The sequence below is a fragment of the Propithecus coquereli genome, unplaced genomic scaffold (assembly GCF_000956105.1).
Source record: "Propithecus coquereli isolate 6110/MARCELLA unplaced genomic scaffold, Pcoq_1.0 Scaffold152, whole genome shotgun sequence".
Lineage (NCBI taxonomy): Eukaryota > Metazoa > Chordata > Mammalia > Primates > Indriidae > Propithecus > Propithecus coquereli.
The window spans coordinates 589,926-615,354 of record NW_012139636.1 but is presented as its reverse complement, the minus strand read 5'-3'; the positions used below and the strand labels follow the sequence as shown (position 1 = coordinate 615,354).

Here is a 25,429-nt window from a genome sequence, read left to right as displayed (position 1 = left end):
TAAGTGATATCTCATTGTGGTTTTGATTTGCATTTCCCTGATGATTAGAGATGCTGAGCATTTTTTCATATGTTTGTTGGCCATTAGTCTGTCTTCTTTTGAAAAGTTTCTGTTCATGTCCTTTGCCCACTTTTTAATGGAGTTGTTTGATTTTTTTTCTTGCTGATTGTATGTAATTCTATTTATAGATGTGATAGAGGTAGCAGGAAGAAAGGCAGGAAGGAGAGAAGAAAAAAATGAACAAATCCTATCCCATGAGTAGTCCAATACAAGTAGTAATAGAGAAAGCTCAGTAAAGAAATTGATTCGAGCACTATCTCTGACACATTTGACCTTGTAAAATTTATTTCTAATAAAACTAAACCTGGCTTCCTTATTTAAAATAAAAAAGATGTTCAAACCTGACTTCTACCTTACAATGACTGTTGCTATGACAATATACATGATATATTTCCAGCCCCTTGGTCAAGTTTTTTCCCCTATGAATTCAATATTATTGGAATTGCTTTTTCTGAAGTCACATACTTTAGCCAACTTAACTGTTTTGGTCTATTTCGAGTTTTTCCCCCAAGGATCAGTAATGCATAAAATAGAGAGTATATTTGGATTTCAGTTTATGTTTTCATATCAATTAATCTGCATTTTCTCTGAAGTTAGAATAATGTTCTTTTTTATTCACATTTCTGAGTATTTTATCAACTTAATAACCTAAGAGAAATTTAGATTGGGCACTCTACTTTTTATTATGTTAAATTGTTTTAAGCTATTTTTCAATTCAGGTGGCCAATCCAATTTAAATTTGTTTTGTAAGAAAGGTTACTTTGTGAGCTGCTATTAATAATGGCATTGAATTTCAATGTGTGTGTGTGTATGGTGTTCTCTAACTGCCTAATTTTGCAGTTCCAAATAAATTTCTCAAAAGTCACAAGCTAAGAAAAAGGAAAGTAGCCAACAGTTTGTTTTTATTAATCCTAAATTACAATTCTGTAAGTGAAGTGTGAATACCAAGTAGAGAGGATTTACAGACCTAAGTGAGTGTTGCCCAGTGAGAATGCACACCTGTCTCACAGATGCTTCCGTTGTTCAGAGCATTCCTAAAACTGCATTTTGAGTGTTGCCTTTAGAGCTTGCAGCACATTTAATCTTGGTCTTTTGAAAGTGTATTCGATGAATAACCCAATGTAATTTTGGCTAAGTTTAGTGATACATAAGATGGGAATTCATTTTTAATACCTACTATGTGCTAGAGGCTTGACTTGGCGAATGAATCTGGGTAAATTCATGTTAGGTCAAAAACAAAGTGTGACCATTGAATAGGAACCAATGTCATAGCTGATTTTCCCATGGGAGGTAATGTAGCATAGTAGGAAAGGCATATGTTTTTAGTCAGGCTGACGGGTTTGTGTCACCACCCCGACACTCTCCACCCATCCCCATCACTTGGCTTGAGTCAAGCTACTTAGACTCTTTGAGACTGTTCCCTCATTTATAAAACAGGATGACTAATATTTACTGCAATAGTTTTGAGAATGAAATAAAATATACAAAATACCTAGCATAACTAGTTCCCCTTCCCCCTTCCCAAGATGACAACTGTGATGGGAAAAATACTCCTTAGGATGAAGGTGGTCCAATATGTTTTTTAAAATGAGTTTCATTATTTTATGGTTGCATTTTCCTATTAACTCATCACATGTTAATTCCAGGATTGTCACTTTTCGATTTGGGCAAAGATCTATTGCTATCTTGGTGTATTTGGGTGAAGGGGCTGTGTGTATGTGCGAGTTTACCTGGTTGTGAGTGGTATTGTAGAGGTAGTTGTGCACAATGAAACTGAAAATAGAAATCGATACCAGATTACAGAGGGCTTTGAATGGTATATTATAGGTTTAGACATTGTCCAATAGAAAATGTGGCCACCGAAAGCTTTTGAGCAGAGAAAAAGTAATTTTGTCTGTGCTTTGGGAAGATAACGGACAGGCTAAACTAAAATTTCTTGACAGCAGGGCCTGCTTGTTACTTGCACATCTTTTACTCATTTTTATGTGAATGACAGAAGAACAAATTACTGGATGGAAGGATTGGAGGGAGAATAAGGGCATGTGCAGAGAGATCGGGAAGGAATGGAAGACAATGTCATGAATGTTTTACAGACACACGCTTAGAAGGATGCAGTGACTGGCTGGATGTCCGAGCTAAGGAAGGTAGGGGAGACTTGAACTCTGTGGCAGCTGGCTTGGATGACAGCTTTGGGTGGAGGACAGGTTGGTGGCTATGAACAGAAATAGAAAACACAAAATGGGAAACCAACTTCGAAAATGAGGGGAACGGGTCTGATTTTAGTTCAATGCATTTACATCGAGGTGGAAATGTCTGACAGGCAAATGAAAACATGGGTCTGGGGTTGAACAGAGGTCAAAACTAAAGACTTGTTTGTGGAGTCATACTCATAAAGATGATAGCAGAAATCTCGGCGGTGGGTGAAATCATCCTTGGAGAATGTGTTGATCGAGAAGATTGGCCAATTACAGGACCTTGGAGAATACTAGCACTATGGGATGGCTGTAGAAGAGGAAACAGGAAAAGACAGTAGGAAAAAATGGGCATGGAAATACCATGAGCGACCCATGTCATAGAGGCTAAAAGAGAAAAATTTCAAAGGCACAGCTGTCAGGGCAGACCCAGGGGAAGGGCCAAGTGCAATGAGGTCAGAGAGGGCCTGTTGGGTTTGGCCATTTGTAGCTCACTGGTAACCACTTCTGAGAGCTGCTGCAACAGAGAAGACTGGAGCTGGGTTACAGTGAGAGGTCAAGTAGTGGCAGGGCACCACTGAGAGAAGCAGCAACAACTTCCTCTTCCATCTTCAACCGCTGCTTCCTAGTCTCTTTAGAAGACTCTTCTCTGCTGCCCCAGTAATGTAATTGCTGCCTAGGCCTCCGTCCTTGGCCCCATGCTTACAACAGTTAAGATTCTGTTGGTTTCAAATCACAGAAAGCAATTCCAGCTGGCTTGAGCAGCAGGATTTATTGGAAGGATACAGGGTTACCTCACAGGACCCAGAGGGTTAGGACTGGGCCTTGAGAAAGCTTTAACCAGAAACCAAGCACCATAGGGCTTCTGTCTCCTTTCTTGCTGCCCTGTTGGTGTTTATTTTTCCTTGCTCTGCTCTCGATGCAAACCAGCCGCCTCACTCCACTCCACATCTGCCACTTGCTCCTGAGGCAGAGGCCCTTGCTTGGCCACCTGGAAGCACTGCCATGTCTCGTTCTTGATGTTTTCTGAGGGAAGAGCCTGAGTTGATCAGCCTGCACAGATGCTCACCCTGGGGCCGCTCAGCTGAGGTCAGATCAACAAGGCCAATCTGCACAGACAGTAGCATGTGGACAAGGGTAGCACCTGGGACCTGGAAGTGAGAAGCTGGGGGGAAAAGCTCATGGGATGAGGAATTGGATCAGGCCTAGGGTAAGTGGTAAGAAGGGGAGGTGACATGAGCAGCTTCTCATTCTCCCTCTTTCTTCTTGTCTTTGCTCTGAGAGCCTGGATCACCCTAAGCAGCAAACCCTAGGGTTGTGCTCCCTCCTGGACTGGGCCCCAGCCATGTTCTTTTCTTCTGAGGAAGAAGATGGAATTGCTGCCCAGATCTCACCAGCTTCCCCCTCTGTGACCCACCCTTGGTACACTGGAGTGAGCCCGCAGTGGCCATGGCCATATTTCTGGCTGAACCAGAGTTGATTGATCCAGGAGCCCAGCCAAAGCCTCTTCCTGGGGTCTCCAGACTTGGAACTGGATGGATCATGGGCCAGTTCCAGTGACTATGGAAGAGAGGCAGAGTCTGGAGGTGCTTGTGTTGCTGGTTCCGGTTATCCTGGAACCCAGCACCACCACTGCCTCTGTGTTAGGCTCCATAAGCTAGCCTTGTGTTTTCCAGTAAATTCTCTGGCAGTCCAAGCTAGTTTGGGTAGGTTTCTGCCATTGAGACCAAAAAGAGCCTTGACTAATCCAGGGCCAAGGGAGTTGCCCAATAGCCTTTCCCAACCTGGCCTCTTGCCTCCCACATGAGGCGTGGGACGTGACCCTCCCCTCCCCTCGTCATATTTCCCAAGAGAAATGAAGTCCAAGCAGTGACCACAATACGAGGTTTTGGCATTGTGGTGATTACTGAATAACGCCACTTGTTTGCTGTATTACTCGAATTTTAATAGTTAAAAAATCTAAAATCTGTATCATTTATGTTTTGAGATCAGGATCAAGGATTCAATGATTCAATTTATGATGAAAATACTAGCTGAACAAAACTCTACCCAAAGGCAGAAAGGGCTTTTCATCAACTGGAACAATTTGTACAAAAACACAAACACTACTCAATGACACCATTGATCCACCCTGTTGTTGAAACAATATTTTATTTGTACTTGATGTTCAATGTTTTCTTTATTTTAGATAAAGTTTGGCTCATTAGTTTTTGAATATGACTTTTTTAACGTTATTATTTATTATTTTATTTTTGGAATAGTTTTAGATTTACAGAGAAACTGAAATTAGAACAGAGTTCCCATATACCCCTCACCCACTTTCCCATTATTAATGTGTCGTATGAGTATGGAACCAGTATGGATACATTAATATTAGCTAAAGTCCACACTTGATTCGTTTTTCCCTAATGTCCTTTTTCTGTTCTGTGATGCCATCCAGGGTCCCAATTTAGCTGTCACGTCTCCTTAGGCTCCTCTTGCTTATGACAGTTTAAAACTTTATTTTTATTGAGGTTTTTTGCTAATACTTTGGATAAGAATCCTGCTTGTTTAATGCTTCTATTTAACAAATTTACATTTTACTTGACCTTTAAACGTTTAACACTTTTAAAATGTGAAGTATATTAAATATTGTTTTACTAATGTTGTTAATGTTATGTATTCTGAACACTTATAAATAAAATGTTAGAATTGATACCAGTATTTTGGAATTACTCTAAATAAATGTCGAGTGTTTCTGCTCCAGTACAGCAGTCACCAGAGCCCCAAGGGACAGGCAGGGCTTGGAGGACATGACCACGTGGTGGCTGAGGTTCCGGGTACAGGACACAAACACCCAGAGCTGGAGCTGGGCAGCCCAGGCCCAGGCTGCCCTAAAGGGTTCTGGGAATGTGTCTTTCGCCCCAGTACCCCTACTACACTCAGTTCTTCCTCCGTATACAGCTGGGGAGCACTTGCTTGTGTTAGCCCAATCTGGTTTCTTTGCCTTGCACAGCCTGGGGCCACTTTGCAATAAAGATTTGGATTCCGGAACATTATGTTAGAGCGGTCTTAAGTCTGTTTTCCCAAAGTCCTGCTCCTTGCTAGGAGCATAGTGAGCTCTTAGTACGGTCGGTGCAGCTATGTGTCTAACCAAAGTTGAGTGAGTGAAGGAAAAGGGTACCACTGGTGGGGGAAAAGCTGCCCCTCCCCAGACATCAGGAGCTGGTAGAATCAGGACCTGACGCAGGGCGGTGAATGAGTGGCGCCCTGGGCCTGGTGCACCTGGCCTGCACTGTGTGTGTGGGGGGTGATAAGCGTGAAGGGCAGGGGGACCATGGGGTGGCAGTGCCAGCACTGGTGGCCTGACTTGGCTGGTGGCCACACAGAGGGAGACTTCCGGTGCCGACCAGCCCTGGGATTCTCAGATGCAAGCCTATCATCAGCATCCAAAAGTTACAATTAAGAGTTTAATCACAAGGATGTAGCATTGTATCATTAGTAGAGTGGAGTCTGTTTGACCTTTAAACAACATTACAATCGCCCCAGAATTGCCAAAAGTAGTTCACAATGGTTAAGCTTCCTTTTGTCCATACTTCATGGCATATTCGAAGTCTCTAAAGCTGACGTGACCATCTGAGTCTTGATCTACTTCCCTAGAAAATGAAACAAAAAGCTACTTACACATTATCCTCATCAGCGCCTATGCATCGCGAGCATATTAGAATCTGGATTTCTTTGCGTGTCTGAGTGAGAGAGGAACCTACTTTATTTACTTGAAGGCCAAAATTGATGCCTGCTTTTTTCTTACACTGAGAATACCTACTCAATAAGGTGAGGAGAAAAGAAAGGGTATTTATTAAAACCTACAGAAATAATGTATTTGACATATTTAAAGGAACGAAGCCAAATGCATAGGTTAAATAAGAAAAAGAGGAATGATTGTTTTTCTAGTTCTCCTGTGAGTCTTTCTTGGATATATCAAAAAATATATACGCATTACATAACAGAAATGTGGAACAAACAAACAAGAGATAAGATAAGAAGGGATTAGATAATAATGACTGGGACAATGGCTGACATCCCGCATAGCACATTCTACACATTCCTTGGCTCACTGAATCTTTGTGCCATCGCTGGGATGGGTCCATTTTACAGACACAGACACTGAGGCTTAAGGCGGCTATGGAGGCTCAGCAGTTTTCTTGAGATCACACTGCCAGTAAGTAGCAGTGTTGGAACTCAAACCAGGACCATTAAATTCTAAATCCAGGGCTCTACACTCTATTCCACCTTGCCTCCCTACACAAATAGGCTAGTCCAGAGAGAAGTGATTAGATTGCCATTCCCACGTGGCTAACACTCCCTCCAGAAGTTTTCAGTGGCTTCATTCAGGGCCTCGGAAGCTCTGTTACATCCTCACCAACACCCGATAAGCTTCTCAGACTCCTACGAAGAGTGATGAAGATATGAGCTGAAGGTGTGAGTGGCCTCAGCTGGGTTGTCCCTGTGTGTCCCTAGAGCTGCTGAAACAGGGGAATCGCTCCCTGAGCGGGGAGCAGAGAAATGGCACCCACTCCATGTGGTTAAGATAACACATGTCAGAAGGACAAAGTCACAGCATAAGCAATACAAACTGTTACCAGTAAAAGAAATGTTCCTTAAAAAGTGTTTGTAAAGATAACTGATCAGTAGTGGTCACAATTGCTCTTTGGGGGATATTTCGAAACAATGTATTGCATCCCTTATAGGTAGCTAATATATTAATATATTTTGTTGAAACAACAAATAGTATCAACCATGACACAGGACTTTTTAAAACGAAGACTGGCCCAAGCAAGAGAGCCACTAATCACTGTAATAGTTTTAAAGCAGGCTTTTAAAATATTGAATTCTAAAATAAACTTTCTGAATATTTCATGCCAAAGTCTCTGAAGTCTGTAATGGTTCTGGATAGAGTGATGATAATTTTTCATTCTTTTGAAGTAGAGAAAAATCCCTACTTCTCTGCCCCAGGGCAAAACCATGTTGCAGTGTGTTAGTATAAAATGACTACAGACTGCAGAGGCCATTATTCTTGTAACTTCTTTTGGTAAAATATACATGACGATTTCATGCTACACAGGACCAAAAGCATAATGTCAGATCTCTTCTAAGGGATTAGAAATAATCAGTATCACATGTTACTAACTACAGACTATAAATCATCCCTTTTATTAAATTAGATAATTGAAGATTCTTAATATTGCCTAAGTATTTTTTCGCAAGGAATAGGATTAGATAAATGGCCTTTTTTCTTTCCACTCTGAACTGGTATGATTGAACTATAAATCTCAGAGGGTGAGTTAAGTGGATAACCTAGAAAAATAATGTTTAGAATAAACTGCTTCTGATAATATTTGTGTGTGTATGCTTATTCGCTTATTGAGATGCTGCATGCTTGTAGAGAAGGGAATCCTTTTGCCGATTTTCTTAGTTAATAACCTTCATTGTCAATGTATTAATAATAGCTTCTAATTTTTCTTGCTTCTTTGCCAAAGCTTCCCATCATAAAAGGGGCACAGTATAACCAGGAAGTGTTAAAATAGGAAAGTTTATTCATTAGGTTTGGAGTGGCATTTTATTCACATAATGAATCAAGGCATGCCATTTATATTTTTCAGTTTATATTTAGCTTGAGGCATGGTAAAATTCTTTATGTCTTCTGACTTTTCTTCCTTATCACATATATACGAGCAGGTGTGGTCATTTCACCAAGAGTGAAGAGGAACTTCAAGTTTCAGGGCTATCACTTTTTTTTTATTATTATTTTTTCCAGCTTGCAGGCCTATCATTTGAAAAGCTAACATATACTGTTTTTTTGTTACAGACAAACTATTCTAAAGGAGAAAGATTTCACAGTATCCACACACAAATCACTGTGAGAAAAAACAGCTGTGACTGGTGGGTAGACTTGGTGCTGAGATGAAGACCATGTCACTAGGTAACAAGTTTCATTGTTTCCGTTCACCGCATTCAACCCTAATAGGAGTTTACTGTAGTTCTGAAACGAGAATGTGTTGTTTTGGTGTCACCAGCATACCTGCAGCACTAAAGTATTCCACCATCGCACAACTCAACTAGAAATAAACCCTAGAAGGGCAAGACTTTTGTCTCATTTGCTGCTGTGTCCCCACCTCTGAGCCCACAGAAGGCAACGAATGTCTGCAGAGTGAATGAATTTGTGGCATAAGCGAATCTGAGGAAACGGTTGACAGTATTATGGAAAATCTATTCCCAGGAGGTACTGGGGGATTAAAGAGAGAGACTTTAGCATCACTGTCTTTACAGAGGCTAAAAACTAGCTGGAGAAATGAACCACATGGAAGAAGCCACCTCAGACCCATCACTCAAGGACTCATAAGTCAGTCAATTATGGTCTCTATGTTCAACCACATTCTGCAAACACACACGAGCACAGGAGAGATCACTTGAGAGACAAACTTTGGAAAATGAGGCTAAAAAGTGGGGCAATGCATGGAAGGAATCCCTTGAATGTCAGACTGCACAGTGTAGAGCTAAAAAGAGGGAAATTGTGATCCAAAGCAGAACACAGGATATGTGAGCGTCTAACTTGCCCTGTAGTCGGAGACCATGTACTTCAATCCAGTCAAGTAGCTGCTTTTCTACTAGACACATGGATATAGGTATAGACATATGCACAGGCTTATATTTCAGAACTGGCTTTTCAAAGGAATTAAAGTTTACATAGATGTACAAAAGGAAAATAAATTGCTATGAACAATAACTGCTTCTAAAAATGTAGGTCCAGTGAAATTGAAGGCTTTTTTGGTTTGTTTTGAGATGCAAAAGGGAGACCTGGAATTGGTTTTGGAAGTAGGGACTCAAGAGAGCAGACCTGCTCTGTATAACTTAGTGTGAACAATTTAGGGCCATCTGGAGGAAGGGGATGACAAGCAAGCTAAGAGAGGGTGCAGGAACAGGGGTTGCCATATGAGCACTGTCATGAAAGTCCCCAATGGCGCAGAGATCAAAAGCCCTTTGGTTAACTGCTATGTTTACTATGTACTTCGAAGTTGTTGGTGTTACTTGTTATAATCTCTCCCCTATCTTCACCAAGGGGTGTGACAGGCGATACACACTATGGGGGGATAGTGAATTTGGGGGTTATCTGTGTTGAGTCAAGGGCTAAAGATTGAGTTAGGAGATAAGATCTGTCTGAGCAGGTGCAGTAGACCAGAAAAGCAAGTGGGAAAAGATGAGATGACCCATCAACTGAATTAATCCAGAGAAATGAGAACTAACTCAGAGTCATAAGCCTTCCAGAAATTTGCAAGAATCTTGGCAAGTGCTTAATAATCCCACAAGGTGTGGGATTGGGTTTCTAGGCAATACTATCTGGACTTTGAAGTGCAGGAAGACTCAGGTGACCCTAGGATACATAGGGATTTCAGGCAGGAATTAGACTCAGTCTATCCAGCTGAATTCCAATAGTTTTCATATACGTTAAAATATAAACATTTTCTGATTCATTGTACTGAAAAGTGGTTATAATTACGTTCATCAGCATGAATTTTGGCATTTTTCTCTTTTACATCCTGATTTGTTCAGCGAGATTCTGTTCTCTCCTCTTGGTGATGCTGTGTGGGCTTCAACAGTCCAGGCTACATGTTTCCCTGCCCCAGAGGCGAAGAGGTCTCCACCCTGAAGAAGCCAGGGTTTCACACTGTGCGTCTTTTATTAAGTTAGGCCATAGTGTTGCTCTAATGCATTCTGAGGGGCAGAGGGGAAACATAAGTTTTTTTTTTTTAATTTTAAAAAATATGTAAGTAGTGAAATGTTTCTTGCACAAAAATATTTACGTCACAACAATTTCTTAGAATGTTCTGAAGGTAGTTATTTCTTGGAAAATAGTTATTGTTGTAAAATCATTCCAGAGTACCCCATATCCAGGTCTCCAAAGCCAGATTTCAGACCGGAGTACTTGCTTTTACCCATGTTACTTTAAACAAAAAATGAAGGAAAGAAATAAAAAGAGAAGAGTTTAATAGATTCTACTATATTAAAACAATAAAATCTTCTCTAGTAAAATGACATAAAGATTATGAAAGTGATATTTTTAAGTGGAAATAAGAATACAAAATATATATACATAATTGTAATATTGTATATACATAATTGTAATTTTATAAACTTCTCTATTCATTTGGGCAGAAGTTGAAGGTTATATGCTAAACAGAAACTGGTCTTATGAAGATGGTAGGGTTATAGAGAATTCTCTTAAAATGTTCTTTAATATCATCGATACCTTTTTCAACTGAAAGAATATTATCTTTCTTTGTAGTCTGAATTTTCCTAACAAGTGGCCTTATTTCACATTGTTTAAATCTCAACAGCTAGAGCCAGGTTTCTCAGGCTCAGCACTATTGGTATTTTTGGAGCAGATGCTGCTCTGTTACAGGAAGGAGGGGGCTGTACTGTGTGCTGTGGGATCTGGGGCCGCATTCCTGGCCTCTTCCTACTTGATGTCAGCAGTACCCTCTCCCAGCCCTCACCCCCAATTGTGAAAGCCAAAAACGTCTCTAGGAAGTGCCAAATGTCCCCTAGGGGACAAAATCATCCCCTGTTGAGAACCACTGAGCTAGAGGAACCACAGTTTAAGGCAATCCTTCAGAACATTCCAGCTAAAGCTACACTTACTAAAATAATTGCTTTAAAGACATTTTTTTAAAACAAGTGATTTCAGGGTCAGCTGAGACATGTGTTTCTCGGATGGATTATGCAGATAATCGCCCCAACACTCCATCTTGCCGACACTAAGGTTTTAAATGGAGCCCAGGGATAACAGGGCCAGTGCCAGACATATCTGTGTTCCCAGCAAACGCACTGACAGACAATAATTATTTTCAGTCACTGTGATAATAACATGTGGTTTAGCAAGTTGATGCCGCATTTGATTCACCTGAAACATGAATGAGAAATTGAATGTGCAGGCAAGGACTTAAATGAGAAAAGTTTTCTTAGTGGAATTTTTGGGGTGGGGAAAAGGGAGAGAGAATCTCTTTCTCTTTGATTCTTTATGGAATAATTTAAACTAAAGTCACAACTGCCATTACATTAGGGACAAAGCTGTCATACTGACTGAACAGGGAGAGTAAAAATTACCCTTCAAGCAAGGAGCCCCTGCTGTGGATGAGAGGACCCGCCAAGTGAAGCTGTAATGATGACAGCTTCTCCCGCAAGCAGCCTTCTCTTCCAAGGAGCCGGCTGCTTCTTTCCACTGGTGCGCTTGCCTTTTTGTTGATGAGAGTCCTGCAGGGCTCTGCAGCAATTTGGTTGGTAATGTGTTTATTCATTTTACCTTTTTAAAGACATGTGTTAAGAAAAGCCATTCAGATGCACGGGAAGGACTAAAGAGATATGCAGATGAAGTCTGGTCTTTTCCAGGCTCCTACCTGACTTTGGCATAAGCATTCCCTTCCCTGTGTGCCAGCCTCAAGCATTCTCCACCCTTCTTGGGCTCCAGCCACTGCCGGGAGTGCCTCAGCTCAGATGCACCCTACCACCCCGATATCTTTTGCTGTTTGCTGGGACTGCTCTGACACGTGGGGTGGCACTCACTCACTCACACACACAATCCCAAGTATGAAGAAAGGAGTTAAGGCCTCCCGGGGCACCCCTTGACCGATGAGGTCAGAAGATTCAGTGGATGACTGCTGCCTGCTTCTGTCCCTCAGGTAGACAACTTTGAGGTCATTCTTTGGGCTCACTGGAGTTCTGCTGGGATGGCGCTCCAGTCACCCAGAGCAGTAATGAACTTGATGACAAACACTTGCATTAGTTTTCTCTCATTCTCTGTTTCACGAATGAGTCCTCAGCTCAGGCTCTGCTTTCAGGAAGAACCTAGGTTAAGTCATAGTGGAAAGTTTATTTTTAGAGATAAACTTCACACAGAGCATTGAACTTGCCTTCAGCAACAGCGTCTCATTCAGGTAAAGGGATCTCACTACTGGAAATAGATCACAGTGTTCCTCTATTTGCAAAATGCTTTTTGGACAAAATTAAATATTTCCTTTAAGAAGAGCTCCAAAGTTTCCAGTTCCAAGCACTTAAAATGCCAGTTAACCAGAAAAACATAGCAGCAGTCTTCTCTTCACTGTCTAATATATATGCCTTATTAATATTTAGTCTGTTAACAACAAATAGTATTATTAGGCTTTAAGTATTCCTTCAGTGTGAAGACAATACATTCCTGACTATAAGATTCTTATAGGGTCCTTTTGGATTCAGAGGTACAGCTATGACCTGACTTGAGCAGGTGGTGGACTTGGCTGTTTAGGATGAACTGTGAAGGATAAAAGGATGCCCAGACCAGGCCAGGAAGAAAGAATGATACAAGCCAAGGCAAAACTTCGGCCTTATTAGTACTAGGCTCAGCCCACTAGACTAATGAGGAAGTGGACATTGTTGGTTATTTCTCCACCATCCATCTACTGCTCTGTGCTATCAGCAGCCGTATGATTCGGGTGGGACAGATTCCCCACCCCAAGTTCCATAAGTGGGATCTGACTGGCCTAATCCAATCACTGTCATCCCACCTTCCTTACCACAGGGACTGGTTCAAGGATGGATTGGCTTAAGCCAACCAGTACATATCGTTCCTTCCCTGGCCACTACTGATTGGTAAAGAGTTGGTACAAACATAATGAAGTCTAGGAATTTTGTTTGCAAGATGAGAAAGGAGAAGCTCCCTCAGTATGGACATCTGGGATGCACAGGTGAGGCTTGGTATTGCAATAGCTTTTCCTACCATAAGGGCGCAGTTTCCACAATAGTCCTATGATCCAGTGGTGCAATAATTTGTGTACGGTTTTAAGTGTTAATTATTGGTCTGAGAATGGAGCCATACACAATGAGAGGAAGAGTCAGAAGAATAGCAGAGTGAGCTGGAGTCTAAACAAACCATGCCTGAAGCCTGTCCTATGTCAAGACTCTTAGTCACCAACCTAATAAATTCCCTGTGTTGTTTAAGGCAGTCTAAAATGGATTTCCTGCTACTTGCAAATGAAAGCCGCCTGACATACAAGGTATCCTGTCTGAAATCTTTTCTAAACCTTGCAATATCTGGAACTTGATAGACAGACAGTGGACACTAAATAAATAGAGTATCTCTGAAATGATTATTCCATTTTGAAAGAAATCCTAAACAATTCAGATTTCTCCTTAGATACTATGCCAGGGTTCTGGATTATTTCCCTCAGTTCTGCATTCTAAAGAAGTAACTTACTTGCTATAACCAACAAAAAGTTCTGTTTATGATGCCTTAATTGTGCTTATTAATGTACTGAAGAAGGGACATTCAGGGGACCAATATTTTTTCCCCTAGTGAATGACAGAATAAATTCTTCAAAAATGGAAAAATGGATGTAAAATACAGTCACAGCTGGCAAAAGTGATTAACCATAAATAATGACTCACTTTTTCCTATTTACTAAGTTTTAAGAATGAGGAATCGTATTTCAGTATGCCTGATGATTGACTACTTGTAGATAAATGCAATGAACATATACCCCAAAGCCTCATTTCCAGGAAACAGTTTGATATTCTTACTCTCTCAAGTGTTTTAGCAGGGCTGCTAATAAACAGGGATATGATCTTGTTTCTCAGTTTGATTCTCTGGAAGAGAAACTGCAACGTAAGAAAATAGCACACATCCAACAGCTTTCGGGATAAAGAACAAAAGGTCAAAGGGAACATCTTTGAACTCATTGTGACAAATCTGCTTCCTATACTTCTGGGTCACTGGATCTTCCGTTCTTCCTCCCAGGCCATAGCTGTATGACTACTACAGCCATACTCTGAAAATGGCAGGGGCAGTGTGGTCCAGCAGAAACTGCCCAGGAGGGGACTCCCATCGTAGCCAGGCTGCTGCCAGCTTTGGGACCTTGGGCAAGTCTCTTAGCTGCTATGAATTTCGAGCCTCTCACTTGCCAAGTTGAATAGTTGGGCTAGATGATTGCTAAGATTTGATCCGGTTCCAAATGTTGATGAATCTAAGCTGGATCTTAGTCATACAACTAGTGTCTTTGCATATAGAAAATTTAAAAATGCAACCTAACTCCTGTTAGCCATGTTTAGCCTTTTTAAAAAAGCAGTTTGGATAGTTGACCCTGCGGACAGTTATAAGGAACCATAAACATATATAAATGTAAACAGAAAGAAAAAAGATCCTGCCTTCAACAGTGTAAAATATGAATGGAGATAAAGCCATTTCTATTTCAAATATATAATCACTTCAACTGAGATATCCAGTATCATCTTGAACTTGATTATGAGATAAAAGAAACGGGACAGAGATGGCAATCATTTAATCTCTTAAGAACAGCTATTCTGAAGAGCTTTTCACTCTATGCTCAATAGATTTCTAGCAGGTTATGATCTGGCTAGAAAGAAAGCATAATGATGAAGAAAATTATGTTTTCAATAACACACGCTTTTACAGCACAAGTCCTTCCACAAAGGAGGCAATAAAATGAACTCTGACCACTTTAACAGATGGCATAATGGCTCGGTGTACAGATGTGGCCTCTCTGAAAGCAACAAGTTCATATCCTTGACTGGAGGTTTAGGAATAAGCTGAACTTTCAAGTGTAATGTAGGAAAGATTACATACTTGCAGACAAGAAAGCTGAGTATTAGTGGGTTCAGAGGCTTGGCAAGATGGGCTAAAAGAATAATGGACTTAATGAGCTTCATTTTGCTAATGCAACAAATAGAGTTGTAGCTGAAATGTGAACTATAAACATCAAGCCATTTGTAAATGCCCTGCTAATTACATTGTTAGCCATTGTTTGGTAGGAAGCTTGCTTTTTTTTAAAAGCATACTTCCTTGAAGTCAGAAAACACCAATTGTCAAATAATGCTTATTTTCTCTAATAGTATAATGTTTTTGAGTAGGATATACTTTTAATAATATGTGATAGAGGGATTATATAGTGTCCGGAAATAACGTATATATAGGAATTCTGCAAAGATCGAATGAGGCATTTTAAAGTGTTTGGGATGGAATAGGTTGGCAGGAAAAGAAGCTGGGATAACTGGCTATCCATTTTGGAATGGGTGGGGTTTGACTCCCCAGCAAGAGGCTGCTGTGTGTTCAACAAAACTTACTGCCCTGTATTCTTAGAAACGTAGCTAGACTACATTTCCCAGCCTCCCTTGCAATTAGATGTGATGGGGAGTTCTGGCAATGGAATATTAATAGTATAATGATATAGAAACAAAGACTATCCATCACTCCAGCTAATTAAAAGCATAACATTTCAAAGGAGTGCACAGGACCTTATAGTCAACCTAGGGGTTGAGACAGCCAAATCCTGAAAGATTCTCTCATACTATGTTAGCAAAGACTTACCAGTAAGTGAGTAATTTACTCTATATATCTTAGTTATAGGAAAATTATTTTTAAATTCTGTGAGGTCAGGTTTTTTTCATTAAATGAGAGTGCAGAAATTTATAAAAATTATGGTTTTTAACAGTTTGTACTTTAGGTTTAAATAATCCATTTGAGAAAAATAAGATTTTACATCTCAGTCCCTTTCTCACTGATGCACGTCATTGAGCCAATAGAAAATTTGGCCTTAGTTCAGCATGATTATAATAAATTATTTATGTTTTCGTTTACAACATGCTCCTAGCATTTAAAACCTGAGTCTGTGGACAATAACACGCAACATAAAAGATGAATAACATTTCATAACGAAGCAATTCCCTCTAATTATGAGAAGTACTCTATTAATAAAGTCCACCTATAATCAAAAAGTCACCCAACGGGAATGACCATGAGGGCTTCAGACAAGAGAATTTCAATATAAAGAAAGATGAAGGTTCAGATGGCCACACACGAGCGTTTAGAAAATTAGGAATGCACAGGGAACGTGAACATGGTCAAATCAATGAAATCCTAGGATAAAACCAAGGGACTCCAAGTTTAAGGAATGAAACCTGGAAGTGCTTCTTCATATGACAGCTAGAAAACAGAATTTGTTTTCTATTCCTACAGTAATTCTCAAAGTTGGTAGGAAGATGGGGGAAGAAAAGAGAACATACCCCAGAGGGTGATCTCACAAATTGCCTATGACATCCTTGTACCAGGATCCTGAGGGGCTCCTGCCCTCCTGCCCAGCACTAAGCATCACTGGCAGACAAGGGACTGTTGTGCTGTAGCTGCTGCAGCATTCGCCTTCGTGGGCGGGGGAGGCAAAGAGCCTCAGAGGGTTCAGGCAGAGAACAGACACTGGCTCATGAGGGGTTCGATAATACGTAAATCACCAAGGGACATTAGGGATGTTGGGGAGCTATTCCTACCCTTGGGAAAAAAGTGCTCTTCTATAAATTGCCACACTAATACCGATTTCAGGGATTCAAATTACTGGCCCGATCCGGCATGACATTTTCTGCCCATTATCTAGTTTCTCCTGCCTCCAGGCAGGGCCACATCATTGATTACGGAGCATTTCAGCCACTAAAAAAGATCACGCTCATCATTAAAGACATTAAATGTTGATCTGTGCTGGCTAAGTGACTTAAAAGGTTCGTGCCCTTCTAGTAACAACTCAAAGAGGCTATTTCAGGATATTTATTAAACAAATGAAGTATTTACATTATGCTCAAGCACAGAGGCAGTCATTGAGTACAGAAGTGTAAGACCACGGAATCAAGAGAATTTATGTTGGAGAAAAGTCTCCATTTTCAGTTTCCTAGAAGTGGGGGCTGAGGGACCTCCAAATGTTTGGGAAAGAGTCTGAATTGAGCAGGGAACGTATTCTGCCCCCACCACCCCACCAATGGCAACCAAATGGCACCTGCCTAAAAGTTCATCCTGTCCCTAGACATCTTTCTTCTAGAATATACAGTCTACTTCTTGATAAGTGGTGATTAAAGACTGGAGAGACAATTTAGAAAATCTCTTTCAAAGACTACAGCGAATGGGTATATTACCCCAACATTTTTTTCCCCATAATTTAAAGTTTTAGTGCTGTAATAATGATGACCTTGATTTTAAAAGTATTTTCTTTAGCCTACGGTACACACTATGGTAAAGGAACCCATGTTTTCTTGAATACAGTGGCAATCCATGAATGTTGGACCACCGATATGATTATTATTAGTGTTCTTCCTCATCTGCCTGTAAACTTGCAATGGGCAGAGGCCACCTACATCTTGTTCCCTGTGCTGTTCCCAATATTGGGCACAGTGTCTGGCACACAGTGGTATTCAATAAATATGTGCTAAATATATGAATATCTGAATAGGAGAGTTTGGAGAAAAGAAATATAACTCACCATCCTATGATCTTAAATCAATTGCTATGATGATTTTGTCACTTCTGATCAGCATAAGAACATTTGGATACTGCTGTTTTAAATGTAATACAGATGTTTTCACCCTATTATTATAGTCTTTATAATTTTTTTTTGTAATGGCTATATGGAATTTTATCAAAAGGATTTACAATAATTTACTTATTGTTGGACTTTTGAATTGCCCCAGTCTTTTTACTTTTACAAATGTATCACTAAACACGTTCAGTAATAATGTTTTTTCTTATAAATGGATCCCTGAGTTCATTTACTTATTCACCAGACACACACAGAGCCCACTATGGACCAGGTGCATTAGGTTCTGAAGGCACAGGGGTGAGCAGAAAAGTCAGAGTCCCTTTGAGCTTTTAGTTCAGACTGGGAGAGAATTAAATAACTCTACAAGCAAACAAAATTACCAATGTGCTAAATGCCCTGAAGAAGTGACAGAAGGTGCTAAGGAGGGGTAGGACAAAGGGATGTGAACTGGGCAAAAGGTTAGCGAAGTGATCCCTGAGGAAGTGGGACCAAGCTGAAATTTGAAGATGAGCAGGGAACTAATCAGGGAGTGCAGGCCGGCATGAGCTCTCCAGGCAAGGGGAACAGCATGTGCAAGGGCCTTCTGGCAGGAGAGAGCAAGGTGTGTTCAGGAAGCTCAGTGAAGACAAATGTGGCCAGAACACAGAGTTAGGATGAGCGCGGAGCCAAGTGCGGCTGGAGGGTGCATGGGATGAAACTATTTAGGACTTGGTAGTCCATTTAAGGACTTTGGTTGTAATCCAAAACGTGATGGGAAGCCATCATAGTACTTCGAAGAGGGGGCTGACGTACTTAGACATATTTGTGAAAGCTCATCCTTGCTAAATAATACCCTGTCCCAAAGTTATCCATAGCCTAATCCCTGGCACTGGTGAATAATTTCTATCACATGGGAAAGGAGAATTAGGGTTGCAGACGGGATTAAGGTTGCTGACTTTAAAATGGGGAGATTATCCTAGATTATCTGGGTGGGCTCAATGTGATCTTAAGGGTCTTTAAAAGCAGAAGAGGGAAATAGAAGAGTCAGAGGAGTCAAGAGAGGGATTTGAGATGCTAAACTGCTGGCTTTGAAGATGGAGGAAGGGGCCACGAGCCAAGGAATGCAGGCAGCCTGCAGGAGCTGGAAACAGTTACGAAATGGATTCTCCCCATGAGCCTCCGGAAGGAGCAGAGCCCTGCTGATCCCTTGGTTTTAGCCCAGTGAGACCCATTTCAGATTTCTGGCCTCTTTATGTAAGAAGATAAATCTGTGTTGTATTAAGCTACTAAGTCTGTGGTAATTTGTTACAGCAGCAACAGGAAACTAATATAAGGGGGAAGATCATGAATTTAGTTTTGGATATTTAAGTTTTATAAGTCTTTGACACAAAGAATATGGAAATTTGGAAGTATCCCTCTATAACCACTCTCCTAACAAGTTATATGATCTTTGTTAAATTATTTTACCTTTCATGACTTCAGTTTTATCATATGTAAAAAGAAAATATATTTAAGGTTGGTTCCAGTTCTAAATCTCTGAGTTTATAAGCTTGGAAAGGAACAAATATAGTTTTCACTCAGATTTCTGTCAGTACTTGGCAATCACTGGGGAAAAAATGATATTAAAAATAGTGATCTAAACTAAAGGGGGAAAAGATTCCATTAAAAAGAGTACCTAAAATATAAAATAATCTGGAAATACCTTAGTAAGAAATGTGTTAAACTTATATAAAGAAAACTGCAAAATTCCTTTGAGACATATAAAAGGATATTTGAAAATGCCATATGTGTGTTCCTGGATGGGAAGACTGAACATTGTAAAGATGCCAAATTCTTCCCAATTAATTTATAGATTGAATGCAAATTTCATCGAAACTCCAAAGGAAGTTTTTTGGAACTTTACAAAACTGATACTACTATATATCTGGAAAATAAACAGGCAAGACGAGAACAATATGAAAACAAGAATACCAGGTTTTAGAACATATTACAAGAACTAGGTGAAAAAAGGTGTGTCCCTGGAGTAAGAATAAGGAGACCAAGGGAATAGAATAGACAATCCAGAAAAGTCCCCTCGTACGTAAAAGGACTCTCAATACAGCACATGATAATGAAGGCATTATATACAAACAAAGATTATATAAGAAAAGGTCATGGAAAAACTGGCTAGCTATTTGGAAACAAAAATGTTTAGATCTTCATGCTATATATTAAAATAAATTCCATTAATACATAAATTCCATTAATACATAAATACATTAAAGTACATAAAATACATTCCAAATACATTAAATAGTCATAAAATTCAAAGAGAATGGAAGCGGATATTAACCTGGTCTCTAGATGAAGAAAACTTTCGTAGTATAAAGGCAATGAGAGAAATTGTGAAGGAAAAGACTACAGATTTGAATATATGAAAACTTAAAATCTCTGCACATCAAAAAATAACCATAAAAATAAAAGAAAAACAATAAATTGGAAAAATAGTTCTAATAAAAATAGAAACAGGTAGAAGTTCTCACTACAGAACAGAAAATGGGCAAAAGGCATGAATAGAGAATTCACAGAAAAGGGAATAGAAAGAGCTAATAAACATGTGAAAATGTTCAGTGTTATTAGCAATCAGAAATAAAACAAAAAAGCGAGATACTATTTTTTCACTTGTTAGATTAGTAAAGATTTGAAAACATAAATAATATTCAATCATTGGTAAGAACAGGGTGAGAAGGGAATATGCAACTAGAGGGAGTGTAATTTCTTAATTAGGCAATTGGGTAAGAAGAATCAGGAACCATAACAATGATAAACTAAGTTCATACTCTCTAATATGGTATCCCAACACCTGGGAACCTCTCCTGAGAAAATGACTTAAAAGTGCAGACAAATATATTTATTGTAGGGTTATTTATAAAATGAAAATGGCAAAATGATCAAAAAGCCTGGGGTATAAAACTCTCACCTAACAAAAACAGAGAGAAAGAGAGAAGAAGAAATGCCAAAATATTAACAGTGATTATCTTTGGTAGGAATATGGTTGGTTTTTCTTTTCTTCTTCCTATCTGTCTCTATTCACAAAATATTCTATAAGTAGCATTTGTTACTTTAGCCAGATCCCCTCCTTGCCCCCCACTTTCCACCTCCACCCCGCAGCAGAGCGAAATGCCCAAGTCCTCATAACACACTCAACCACCTCGTCTCTATTTTATCAATTTCCCATCGTATGCAGTTGATAGCTGAGGGAAAATTTGTTTCATAAAATCATCTTGAGAGTGATGGCCAACAAAGGAAAACCATTTAGCACGTAGAGGGCTTACATAATATGAGTTTATAAGAAAGGAATGAAAGAAAAGATGTCATGGACAGAACTTTTAAAGAAACAACTGTGTTTGACTCCGCAGAGAAGGAATGCAGTTCCAGGGGTGCCCGGTGTCTGTGCACACATTCCTGCAGTTTTCTTTCAGTGACTACATGGTCTGACTATTTGACTCACTTGACACTCTTTAGTAATAAATATATCCCCATATGGAAGTTTTACTGAAAACAGCTCCCAGGGGGAGGGAGAATAAAACCTTTTTTTTTTACTTTGAATCAAACCACAGGTATAAAACAACTCTGAACTTTGAGTTTGGTGTTACAATCTCTGGAACACTGTGCAGAACAAACACTCTGAGGTGAGAACTTTCCATGTCCTCTTTTCCTACCCTATTGCTTTTCTGTCCTCCGGTGAAGTGAGCTGTATTGAGTGCTTCAGACTTGCCGCCTGCCAGCCCCACACGGTCTGGCATACTAGGAGGGAGGCCAATACTGACCTGCCCACCGTGCTTCCAGATTCTAACCCTATGCCCAGAACAGCAGCATGTAGTCATTTTTTCTTTCAAAGGACTTTACGAATCACGCAGCCCACTCTTCATTTTACAGATGAGGAAACTGAGACTCAGATGCATAAAGCGACTTTTTTTTTTTTATTTCAGGGTATTATGAGGGTACAAACATTATGGTTACATTTTATGTCTTTGCCTCACCCAAGCGAGGGTTAGAGGCATGCCCTTCCCCTCTACAATGTTCCCGGTGTCCTTTAGTTGCAGGTTTACCCCACCATCCCCCTAATCCCTGGAGAGTATTACTGCCATGTGAGCACCCTAGTGTTCATTAGTTAGTACTAATTTGATGGTGAGTACAAGTGGAGCCCGTTCTTCTGCTCTTGTGGTGCCTCACTTTGGATAATGGGCTTAAGTTTAATCCAGGAAAATATAAGAGGTGCTAGATCACTGTTGTTTCTTATGATTGAGTAATATTCCATTGTATACATATACCAAATTTTAATAATCTACTCATGAATTGATTGGCACTTGGGTTGTTTCCACATCTTTGTAATAGTGAATTGTGCTGCCATAAACATTCAGGTGCAGATGACTTTATTATAGAATGTCTTTTGCTCTTTTGGGTAGATGTCTAATAGTGCTATTGCTGGATCAAATGGTATTTCTATTTTTAGCTCTTTGAGGTATCTCCAAATTCTTTTACACAGAGGTTGCACTAATTTGCAGTCCCACCAGCAGTGTAAGAGTGTTCTGTCTCTCCACATCCTCGCCAGCATTTGTTGTTTTGGGATTTTTTGATAGAGGCCAATCTCACTGGGGTTAGGTGATACCTCATTGTGGTTTTGCTAACTAGGATGGGAAACCAGGTCTCTTGATTCATAGCACAGTCCTAGGCCCAGTTAATAATAATTCTGGACTTTCTGAGATCTTGAGGGCCTTTGTCGAAAATCCATGTTGGTCCCATTTTATACAGAGAGAAATGCCAGGTTGCAGAATACTGCCAGCTCAAAGCTGTATACACAACTGCAAGCAGCGCTAGGAACAAGACTTAGGACTGCTCATTTCCAACTACTTGATCATTTTCGGTTTATGAGTGGATAAGGGAAAAACTCTGGGATTAGGATGACTTTGCTGTGCAGTTAGTCCAAAGCTTTTCACAGCCATGAAGAATTAGGGGCTGGATTTGATGTGAAAACCTGGGCCTGGACCATGCAGCAAGCATGATGTCATGTTGAACATCCTCCCCAGAGCTTCACAGAACAGAACAAAAGAATAGCCCAATACTTTAAGGGTGGGAAAAGAAAGCACAAAAACATCTCAAAATATAAGTGCTTGAAAATTATGTAGTAAGTGTACATTGGTAAAATTTCTGCTAAAGTTCTTAATTATGTTTTTCCCCCCCAGATGCTGGGTTGTGCTTAAGAAAAGAGCCCTTAGCAAAACTTGAGTTTAACAGAAGCACTGGTATCATAATTAGAGGAATTTCATTATGAAATGCTTTTTAATTAATACTACATAGATAGCTGTAAGTTTGAATTTGGGGCGATGGTGAGGAAATAGACTATTAGAGGAAAGTGGGTACTCCTGGAACATCCTAAAGATTAAAGTTTTGACTGATTTGTCAGATTTAACTGGAAAAATTAAAATTAAGAAAGAAAATATACAAGTTTTAGTATTATTTTTTTCTATTTCTGTGAAGAATGTCATTGGTATTTTGATAGGGATTGCACTGAATCTGTGTTATCACTTTGGGCAGTATTGACAGGTTCACAATATTAATTCTTCCAATCCATGAGCATGGGATGATAGGTTTCCTTTTCTGTGTGCATCCTCTTCAATCTCTTTCACAGGTGTTTTATAGTTTTCCGAGTAGAGATCTTTCATTTTTTTGGTTAAATTTATTCCCAGGTATTTTATATTTTTTTGTAGCTATTGTAAATGGGATTGCTTTCCTGATTTCTTTTCAGTTTGTTCACTGTTGGTGTATATAAATACTATTGATTTTTGTATGTTGCTTTTGTATCTTGCAACTTTACTGAATTCGTTTATCAGTTCTAACAGTTTTTTTGGTGGAATCTTTAGGTTTTTAAATATGATTCCATGTCATCAGCAAGCAAGGATACTTTGACTTCTTCCTTTGCAATTTGGATGCCCTTTATTTCTTCCACTTGTCTAATTTCTCTTGCTAGGACTTCCAATCGTATGTGAAATGAAAGACACCAATGTATATTTCAACAACATACATTGTTGAAAGGGCACTCTCTTCAATAATTGGATAATCATATGCAGAAGAATAAAGCTAGACCCCTCTCACCATATGCAAAAATAGAATCAAAATGGATTAAAGACTTAAATATAAGGCTTGAAACTAGGTAACTAGTAAAAGAAAACATTGGGGAAACACTTCAGGACACTAGTCTAGGCAAAGACTTTTTATATAAGACCTCAAAAGCATAGGCAACAAAAGCAAAAATAGACAAATGAGTTTATATCAAGCTAAAAAGCTTTTGCACAGCAAAGGAAACAATCAACAAAGTGAGGAGACAGCCTACAGAATGGGAGAAAATATCTGCAAACTATCCATCAGACAAGGGATTAATAATCAGAATATATAAGGAACTCAACTCAATAGCAAAAACAAATGATACAATTTAAAAATGGGCAAAAGACCTGAGTAGACATTTCTCAAAAGAAGACATACAAATGGCCAACAGATATATGAAAAAATGTTCAACATCACTAATCATCAGGGAAATACAAATCAAAACCACAATGAGACATCATCTCACTCCAGTTAAAATGGCTTTTATCCAAAAGACAAAAAATAATGGATGCTGGCAAGGATGCAGAGAAAGGGGAACACTCATACGCTGTTGGTGGGAATGTAAAGTAGTACAGCCATTATGGAAAACAGCAGAGGGTTTCCTCAAAAAACTAAAAATAGAATTCCCATATGATCCAGCAACCCCACTAATGGGTATATATCCAAAAGAAAGAAAAGTCACTATATTGAAGAGGTGTCTGCACTCTCATGTTTATTGCAGCAGTATTCACAATAGCCACGATATGGAATCAGAGTGTCCATCAACAGACGAATGGATAAAGAAAATGTGGTGCATATACACAATGGAACATTATTCAGCTGTAAAGAAGAATGAAATTCTGCCATTTATAGTAGCACGGATGTAACTGGAGGTCATTATGTTAAGTAAAATAAGCCATGCATAAAAAAGAAATACTGCATGTTCTCACACATATGTGGGAAGCTAACAGTGGATCTCATGGAGGTAGAGAGTTGTTTGGTGTTTACCAGAGGCTAGGAAGGGTAGCGGGGAGGGAGAGAAGAGAGGTTGGTTAATGGGTACAAAAATACAGTTAGATAGAAGGAAAAGATGAATGTTTGAGGTGATAGATATCCTAATCTTCCTGATTTGGTCATTACACATAATATACTGTATCAAAATATCACATGTATCCCCAAAATATGTATAACTATTATGTATCAATAAGAAATAGAAAGCATAAAGGGGAAAGTAGAATGAGCAACCTAGAGACAGAGCTGAGGCAACAGAACACAAAGTCTACAGGAGCTTTAGAAATAGGGTAACAAGTACTGAAGTCCCCTCAAAAAGAAAATCTCTGAAACTTTAGAGCAAAAGATAAAAAATTTGTGAACCAAAATGGAAAGTAACCAAAAAACAAATATGTTCTTCTCATAATACAGTTAATTCATTCCTAGCATACTTTCCTGGCACTCATAATTATTTGTATGTTAAAAGGCCTAAAAGGGAATTTTATAAAATAAAACGTATATTATTGATCTTTAATTTCTAAAAACTAAACAAAACAGAACCCTTAGTAAAGATACAGATATCAGTGGCATGTTTTCTAAAAGCAAAGTAAACAAGGTACTCTCTATTTTACATTTTATGTAATAAACTAGTAGAGGGTCTTATCATGGTCATAAAGCAAGAAAAACATATAAGAAAAATTAGTA

General features: G+C 39.4%; 1 protein-coding gene across 1 annotated transcript in view; it reads right to left on the bottom strand.

Annotated features, from left to right (window-relative positions):
• Nucleotides 1-5,805: 5,805 nt before the first annotated feature.
• EFCAB11 (EF-hand calcium binding domain 11) overlaps nt 5,806-25,429 on the bottom strand; it is a 150,771-nt gene continuing 131,147 nt past the window's right edge. The window contains exon 6 of the mRNA XM_012640415.1: nt 5,806-5,887. Coding sequence (XP_012495869.1) covers nt 5,806-5,887 — 82 coding nt within the window. The remainder of the gene's footprint in view (nt 5,888-25,429) is intronic.